Genomic DNA, 9,666 nt, shown 5'->3' on the forward strand with positions numbered 1-9,666 from the left:
TGAATTTTTTAAATTTTAATGATATTAAAGAAAAAAACAATTTTCCTCTAGTTTGTTCTAAAACAAATAACTTTGAAAATTCATTTCAAACACTTTGTAATTTATACCATTTATCATAAAATGTAGTTAATTCTGTACAATGAAAACTTACAATTAAAACTTTTAAACTATCCTTTAAGGACTGTTTCATCTTCCATTTCAACGTTCGTAATTATGCTACGATTATCTACTGCTCAAATAAATTTCTATAAACATCTGACAAATTCCGAGAATGTTGAATGAACAATTTGACGACAGTTTAAAACGTTATCGGACAATAGAACGTTGTGACATCCTCCTATCTCTTTCACCAGTTTTATCATTTTCTCTACATAGGTAGCTATATACTAGCTGTGTATGTAGAACATATATGCCCCTCCTTAGATCATGATGTCCGTGAAAAAAGTATGCCCCTACCATCCCTACCACCTTCACCATCCCAAGCAACGAGAGTAGCGGAAGGAGAAACAGAAAGAAGACGCATTGTAAAAACCTACCTTTCCGCCCCTCGCACTATGCACCCCCTAGAAAGAACGTACGACCTCTTTACCCCACTATTGGTCACGCAAATAGTTAACATTTTTTGCAGTTTACTGTTGAGAACCCTTTGATTATCCACAAAATTCACATCTTCCTTCCACTACTTCTTGCCAATTTATTCAATTGAGTTTTTATTATTATAAATGGAACAAAATAATTAAAAAAGGAGATATGAATTGACATTTCCTGTTAGGTTTCTGTGTTTTAATATTTGTTTCAACTTGAAATATATCAGATGCAGAATATAGGAAAACAATTATCAGCTTCTGTATTATTAACAAACAAAAAGACACAAGGAAGAGGAAATAAAATATTGTTTTCTTGCCATTACCATTTCCGATAATCACGATAGATGATTCTTCACTTTTTGCCCTTCAGCGACATCATAGTTCTTTTCCTGGTCTAGCCTGCTACCCTTGCTTCTTCCAGCTTTATTTTTGCACCCGACCACCCACTACTATTACCACTGCCCTCCCCACTTCCCCCACCATACTATTCCCACTCCATTGGCCTACCTTTTCCGCGCCGGTAGAAATAGAGGGAAAGATTTTTATTCTCGTAAATGGAAAAAGCAGGCTAGAGAGGGAGGTTTTGCCAGCCAACCGTTGCCTGCGAGCGAATTTTTTGCTTCGCCCTCATCGTCGACAAACTCGTCGAAGGGTAAGTTAGGAAAGACTAAGTTGAAGCATTCGTTCAAATTTATCTTGCAGAAAAATTATAATGTTCATTTTGAATCTTATCTATCAGGAATTTCTTTATTAAATTGTCACGTGGTCTCATAAATAATGAATAAAAGTGAAATTAAAAAATGACTAGATGAAAATATAAAAACAAAGTAAGGAAAAGTACTAAAAAAAAAAAATACGACGAAATTCTAAAAAAGCAGAATATGCTCATATTACTTATGAGATGACCTGATGGTAATTAAAATTAGTAATTCGAATTTTTAATCAAAATTGCAAATTTTCTTATATAAAACATTTGCTCAACTTTTGCTTATGAATTCTATTGGTGTATACGTTTTTGGGTCTGATGCTCCATTTTAACTATGGCAGTACGTCTTGTACGAAAAAATCTTAACATCTGATCTATAGAATGGCGGTATAATTCCTTGAGTATGCAAATGTCTGAAGCCTGAGAAATAATTTAGAAGGGGTTCGAGCAGACGATGGTCAGTTTTTTTCCGTCGGAACCTCCTGCTCCCGACCCGTAGAAAAATAACAAAAAATTATGAGCCCCGCGTTCCTTCAACGATGAGACGCGTGAGACCTTCAAGCGTGAGACTTTGTCAAGGTGCATTTTTCGCCTAATCCATTAATTTCTCCAACATTAAAATTCATGCGAATAAAAAACATCAAGAATTGTTGCTTGTTCATTATTATAAAATATTAAAGAGTTGTACCTTCTGTAATTTGCACTCATTAGAAATTTTGTATTTGTTTATTGCCTTTGTAAACTTTTACCTAAATTCGAATGTTCAATAACGTTTTCAATACATTTTGTGAAATACGAAAAATAATTTTGAAAATAAACACTTCTTGATTATCAAAAGAAATGCGTTGATTCTAATCGCTATTTACTAATATCGAAAAGAAAATCAAAGAAATTTGTGATTAAAAAAAAAAACAGTTTTTTTTTTATACATATAATTTCTGTTATTTTACGTGTCTTATAAAAGCGAGAGGCAGTACAATTTTAATGACTGGTGATTAGAAACGAATTAAATATCGATAATGTTCATCGAATATTTAGATTACGTTCTTAATACTATACACAATTGTTACACAAGCACAAAGTCGTTTAAAGACATACTAATAAAATTACATTAAAAATAGTGAATATTTAAAATAAATATCAATTTCAAAAACACCTTGGGAATTCGTATTATCGCTGCAAAAGTTTTCTAGGAACTCGTGAACACACAATTAAAGTTATTATTACATAAAAGTCTTTTGAAATGTTCAATTATTTATACGAATTTGTATAAAACATTTGATAAGTCAAATGGTAAAAACAATTGCGTTACACTGTTACAATGCGATAGAAAGCACGAATTTCGTGGTAAACACACAAATACATGGAAGTAACGTAGAATCATACACAACCATATTCATACCACACTTGATTACCTGCTTTTGAATCTTTATCAACAGGGGTTTCCATCATTGTCTCCTCTTGCCCTACAGTTTTTATTCCGCTATTGCTAAGATTCTTTGATTCATTTATAACTGCTGATACTTTATTGTATATTAGAACCGGTCGTGGTTCTGCTTGCACCTCTGGTCGCGGAGTTTGTTCCAATAAAATGGACCGTCTGTCGTCTCCTTGTTCCTGTAATTCGTGTATACAAATAGAGAAAGGTTTCCTACTATTAAAAAAAAAGACATCAGGATATAAACAATAAAATAAATACAATGGAAAATTAAAAAAATTCATACTGGTAAACTAGTTGGTGGTGGTGGTGAATCATCAGTGTAATATACTGTTCTTCTAGTTCCTGGATGACCAAGAGACAATGCATCTGATCCAAGTCCTCTGGTTGATCCTTGAATTAATACCATAAACTTATTTTACCAATATTTTTTTCTTTGTAATATTCACAATAATAGAAAAGGTAAATATTTAAGTCTAAACGAAGTTTAATAGTAATTTCCTAAAATTTTGAAATGTAGATATTCTATATTTGAAAATCAAGACACAAATCCTACCTAAGTTAAAATCAGACACAAGATATCTCATTTTTGTACTTCCTCATAATTGCAAACAAACGGAAAAATATTTAATAAATGCGTACTACGAGTAGAACACTCGAAAATGTAAAACCGAATCTAGAATGTAAGAAATATAACAATTTCGAGAACAAGTTTCAAGAAACAGAATTCAGTACAGTATGTAATATATTAAATTAATAGTCATAATTATTGTTACATTTATAATTTTTCTCTTTGTCGAAATTTCCACAGTTGTATAGTCTTTAAATATTCTTCAAATATTCTAAAACAAGAAGTTTTCGAAAAGAAAAGCAGATTGTCATAGATCACACATTCATTATCATGTTTCCTTTGACTCGGACTTCCTTGCTTATTATCATATTTAATGAATTCTGCTTCAATAAAAATACTTTAGAAACTGAAAACAAACAATGGGTGTGATTACAAATGAAATAACAACAACCAATAAATATAACATATTAATGACACGACAGACAATTTGGCCCGCTTAAAGTGAAAAGAAACATTAACAGACAATGACTACTGAAATAAAAAAATTTCTTTTCTTTCTACTCAGACCTGTTTATTCTAATGTATAGAATACATGTGTCAAATTTCGAACACAACCATTATAAAAACATCTTGTATTGGTAAAATATACGGAATGGACCAATAACTTTGTCCACCTTAAATATTTTCGTTATTTGTAATAATATCAAAAAATGTTGTATATAAAATTTGCATGATATGACGGAGGACATATTGTGATGAAAATATATTTTGTCCGCGTCGGCGGATCCACTTACCTGCTAATCGATGTTCTTCTGTACTAACATCCGAATCATTTCCACCAGATTCTGATTCGTAAGTTTTTCCTTCTGAATGTTTAGAATCTTCCGCCCACGATCGTCGATTCTAATTCACGTAAATTTAAAAACATGAAGTTCGTAAAATTTATTTACATTGAAGTACTTATGCATCAATTTACTTACCTTATTGAGAAACTCGGATCCAGCTTTCCGAACTCTTCGTACAAAATTGGCTCCAAACCCTTTCCTTTAAATACATATGCGAATAATACATTAGAAATTGATAAAGAGTAGCCAAATGCAAAGAATAAAATAAAATTACGTACAGAAGTAAAACGTAACTTACTTTTTTGGAGTACAACTTTCTAATTTTCTATAATGCTCCATAATCTTATCTTCTAATTTTTCTTTTTGTCTGTAGAGATGATTCACTTTGTCTCTACAATAATAATTATTATTAATATTCTAAACAACACGTTAACTAATATAAGGAAACACAAATATTGTTTGCTGTACTTATAAAATAAAATAGAAGCACCATTTTGATAAATTAAATACGAAATATAATACTGTTACATTTTTTTCTTTTCAAATACTAACGTGTACAATTTTTCTTCCATATGATAATGTTCTTTATCTTCAAGAGAATGACTTAAAAGTTCATGATATTGGCTAAACAATAAAGTAATGTGATCCATCAGCGATCGTCTGTCATTATCTAAGCCGGAATTCATATGTAGTAACACCTAAAATGAAAATGTGGTCCAAAAAAACAATAAATATATATTAAATATGTTGTAATATAATATATTTTATACCTCGCAACGTTGATTTAATTTGTTAATCTGAAGTTCCAAATTGGAACATCTTTCATCTCGACTGCTAAGTTCACCTTGCATTTCTGTTAATTTTAAACTTAATCGATTTGTTTCAATTTTATTTTTTCTATAATCTTCTTGTAGATTTCTGTATTCCATTTTCAATTTTTCTGTAGCGGTATATAAATTTCTAAAGTCATCCTAAAATTATAAAAAAATTACTAAATTTGTATTTTAATGCATATAATAGTATATATTTTTTAACACTTGTACAATACCTTTAATTTAGAGTGTTCTCCTCTTAAGTTATTCAAACTTTTTGCATCATTTACCAATGATTCCTTTTCAGTTTGTAGAACTTTGTTTTTCGCCTTTATTCCTTCATAAGACTCGCGTAACATTCTAATTTCATTTTTTACATCCCGTAAATTTGATTTGAGGGCATCATGTTCATGAAATAGGTTTTCATATTCATTATTCAATTGCTCATGCAAAGATTGTAAAGTGACTTGATCATGAATAAGTTGTGTGTGCGCTTGCTGTTGTGCGTTGCGTTCTTTTAACAGCTAAGTTAAAACATTACAGAGATAATATTAAAGATAATATTAAAGCATACATGTATTTAACCTGTAACTATTTTACACTAAATATTTATAGTAATAAATAAGTTACAAAAGACATACATAAACTAAATTGTAATATTTTTCTTCCAATACAATGTGCATTTGGAAGAATTAGTATACCAAAAATGATTACCTCTTCTTTTTCAGCAACAAGTTGAGAATTTGCGAGTTGTAGAGCTGTATGTTGTGCAGTCAAGGAATTATTTTGGGATTGTAAAGTTGTAATCTGTACTTGAAGTTTTGCATTTTCAGAGAGAAGGTTTTCCAATGCTGTTTGTGCAGTAACTAATTTCATATTCAAGTGATCTTGTTCCTTCTAAAAACCAGAAGGAAAATCTTGCTTATTTACGATGCTTTACATAACTATGAAAGTTTATCTTTTATTGTATTCTTTTTATTTATTTAGATACTAATGTACTGTATTTACATAATTTCAAAGTACCTTCAGTGATTCTACTGTTGCTTTTAATGTACTATGAATATTACTAGTTTCATTATTCTCAGAATTTGTAGATTCAGGTACTGATTTTTTACAGCAACAAAACTTGTCTGTTTCTTTTATATAACTGACAACTTCTGGAATTTGCGCAATTCTGTAATTATAAAATATTATCAATAAACTAATAAATCAAATCTTAAAATTATCCAATGGTAGTGACAACATATTATCACTAAGTCCAAGTTTCTCTAGAACAGTGTATAATTGTTGAGTATTCAATTTTTCGGCTACTAAATTAGATTGCAGAATTTCTAAAGTTTCTCTATCAATAGCTGCTCGTGAATCCAATTCCTTGCTAGATCTCTCGATTTCTTGTAGTCTATCAAAAAATTTCTTTCCATGTAATGAATTCTTACAGTAAATAAGCATTTATTGGAAACATTTTATACCTTGAAATTTGTGTAACAGAATCATGAAGTTCCTGTTCAAGTTGTGTTACTTTCCTTTCTAAAACTTCAATGCTATTTGTTGCTTTATCCAATGCGACATCTTTTTCCTGAAAATTTATTTGGATAAAATATAATTCAATTAAAATCAATCAAAATTAATATTTGTTTTTATTTATATGCCTCATTAAATTTTGAAAACATCATAATAATATAAAAGAGATATAATAAGAGAATTTAAAAAAAAAACATGCACAATTGCTTTTTTTTGTTCTATTAACTTCAAATTTAACAACTCATCATTTTACCTATTAAAAGGGTGAATTTACAACTTATTTCTATCCATTTGCACTATTAGTATTAGATGAGCGTATTCAAGCGCGTTAACCTCGTCGATAAAATATTAAAATGGAAATTAGAATTTTTATAGATTAGAATAATTTAAAATATGGACTGCATTGTTATAGAGTAATATAATTTAGCAATAATATTATAAAATAGCAATTAGAAAGTTATAGAATAATTAATCATTCTAGTAAAGGTATTTTGTGAAATTCATACTTCAATTGTTTCCCGATATCGATGAATATCGCGTTGTGCTACATCTTTCTCTTTTTCTACCGCCATAAGTTTCGATTCAAGATCAAGACATTTAGAATTAATATCTTTTATATTACTTTCGATAACTTTTAATTCTTCGACTTTCTGATTTGCAAGCTCTAAACTACGTTCTACATCATCTGCTCGTCTTTGTACGCTTTCCAATAAAGACTGAACTCGTTGTTTTTCTTTCACCGCTGTATCATTATTTTTTTCCAATTCTATCATTTTTGTATGTTGAGTCTAAAAATGAATAAATTTAAAAAAATATTAAACAAAATTATTAAAATGAAGCATACACAATCTGTATGACCTACTTGAAATTCTTGTTGTTGTTTTTCAGATGATGCTCTTTGATTTTTCAGCGAGTTCTGTAACTTCTTGTTTTCTTCAAGTGCTTGTTTCCATACTAATTCCAAATCTGAATTTTGTTGTGTTAGTCTTTCAATGTTATCATTTAATGATTCAATCTTTAATGACAGCTTCTTTTTTTCTTTTTCTAATTCCAACACACGAGATGAATTTTCATGGAATGAATTTTCTTTTAAGGAATCAATCAAGGTGACTAATCGACGGTTTTCTAACTCTAGTTTTAGCGCCCGCGTTTGTGCATTATTAGTTAATTGTTCAGACAATCTGTTATCATCATGTGCTACATAAAGTTCAAATGCACATTAAACGTATATATAATTTATAAATAACATATTACAAAGTATTGAAAATAATTTCGCTTGTTACCTGGCTCATCGGAATCGCTTATAGAACTAGCTAATGCAGCTTCATTTGCAGCAGCTTTCGTCAATTTGTGCAACTGAGTATTTTCTTCAACTAATTCTTGATATTTTTCTTTTTCCGCCGCACGTTCCTTAAAATTCAATTTGTAAATTAAATTTAAGCAAATAAATTTTAAATTCTATTTATGTACATACCAAAGCCATGTCGTTCAATAATTGTTTATATTTTATGATCTCAGACTCAAGTTCCAATACTTTATCTGCTCTTCTTCTTGATGAATTCAACTGATCTTCAAGCATTTCTCTAGTCTCCATTAAAACCCTAAAATAAACAAATTATATTTATATAAAGAAAATGTATTTAAATTTCATTTTAAAGAATAAATACGTCTCTAGTGCAAAATACCTGTTATCTTCACGTAACTCCTCTATCCGAGTTTTGTAAAATTCTATGTCAGTAAGTTTCTCCCGGTATCTTACTACTTCTAATTCTAATCGATCAGCACGATCTGCTCTTTCAACTACTGCATCCAATTCATCTCTGTAAGATTTTGCTGTACGTGCTTCATGCATTAATTCTTGATTCTGAAACAGTTACAATAAGGATTTATATAATTCTAGTGCTTGCTAAAAAAAAATATTCATGTCAATTTTTATTCAATAAAGCTCAAACTATAACTTAACTGAAACCACATATCTTACCTCTTGTTTTAATTTGGTTACTAACATTTTATGATATTCAAGTTCTTCTTTACATTCTAACAGTGCTTCCGTTTTTTCTTCCCTTCAAATAATTCACAATAAAATGATGGATTAAATATACAAATAAATAAAAATGATACAAGTTAAAAATCATTAAATCATTCAAAAATTATAATACATACAATTCTTGCCGTTGTTTTCTAACTCTTGATTTCCAATCAGCTAATTCAACAGCATAATGATGATTATCTTCACGGTCTGATTTAACAACAGGATTAAATTGTTGAGTTTTGTTCATGTCTTCAGCTTCCACACTAATAGATGAATCATTTCTTTCAACACTTTCATTTATAACTGTGTCTCTCCATTTCTATCATATCAACAATATTAATGTTTTGTTAATACAATATTGCATTTACTAATAATACTGATCATATTTTGCATACCTGACGATATAAGTCTAATTCTTGAGTCAACTTTTTTATTTGCACAAATAAACAGCCCATATTTACATTTTCCATTGCATCTTGAGTAATAACAATGTTTTGATGATCTGTGACCTAAGAACATAATATAAACTCATTAAACTAATTTAATGGAGACAATATAAAGTAAGAGAAAACAAAAATTTTAAATGCTCACCTGTTTAATACACTCCACTATAGCAAGTTGAGTATCAACATTTAATGTTTTTATGTTTGTGATAAATTTTTCTTTGTTTGGACATTGCACAGCACAACCAAGAAGTAACAATAATAATAATTTCATATCTGCAACATAAAGTTCTGGCTCTTTGCCTAAATTCACAGTATCTGGTAACTTTAGGACTAAATGACCCAATTCATCTTCATAAAATTGTTTCATATTATCTACTATGGCTTTTAAATTCTTCGTGCGTATTAATGAACTTCCTTCTGGAGATATTACTTCATCATGTAATGGTTCAGGATCCCTATAGAAACACATATAAACACATATATTATTAAAGGAAGAAAACTAATAAAAACTTAATTATATTATGATACTTACATTTGTAGAAACACACTGTGTAATAATACACCATCTACTAAATCATTGTAACTAGTTAATGAATTAGGATCCTTTAAACAACTGGCGAACTATTGCAAAGAAAATTTTAAAGAAATTATATTAATTTAATAGAAATTTCATTGTTATATTTTTCCATTAAAAATTAATTTTTTAAT

The 9,666-nt window shown here is 29.3% G+C and overlaps 1 protein-coding gene across 1 annotated transcript in view; it reads right to left on the reverse strand.

The window, feature by feature from the left end:
- Window positions 1-2,673: 2,673 nt before the first annotated feature.
- Window positions 2,674-9,666, reverse strand: part of LOC108571931 (girdin) — a 9,469-nt gene continuing 2,476 nt past the window's right edge. The window contains 21 exon segments of the mRNA XM_017934089.1: window positions 2,674-2,910; window positions 3,018-3,124; window positions 4,097-4,205; window positions 4,283-4,346; window positions 4,446-4,538; window positions 4,700-4,845; window positions 4,918-5,118; window positions 5,196-5,483; window positions 5,674-5,856; window positions 5,983-6,358; window positions 6,429-6,535; window positions 6,987-7,268; window positions 7,343-7,677; window positions 7,764-7,890; window positions 7,955-8,081; window positions 8,166-8,344; window positions 8,462-8,543; window positions 8,644-8,831; window positions 8,908-9,021; window positions 9,104-9,413; window positions 9,491-9,579. Coding sequence (XP_017789578.1) covers window positions 2,674-2,910; window positions 3,018-3,124; window positions 4,097-4,205; window positions 4,283-4,346; window positions 4,446-4,538; window positions 4,700-4,845; window positions 4,918-5,118; window positions 5,196-5,483; window positions 5,674-5,856; window positions 5,983-6,358; window positions 6,429-6,535; window positions 6,987-7,268; window positions 7,343-7,677; window positions 7,764-7,890; window positions 7,955-8,081; window positions 8,166-8,344; window positions 8,462-8,543; window positions 8,644-8,831; window positions 8,908-9,021; window positions 9,104-9,413; window positions 9,491-9,579 — 3,744 coding nt within the window.

The sequence above is a fragment of the Habropoda laboriosa genome, unplaced genomic scaffold (genome assembly GCF_001263275.1).
Source record: "Habropoda laboriosa isolate 0110345459 unplaced genomic scaffold, ASM126327v1 scaffold67, whole genome shotgun sequence".
NCBI lineage: Eukaryota > Metazoa > Arthropoda > Insecta > Hymenoptera > Apidae > Habropoda > Habropoda laboriosa.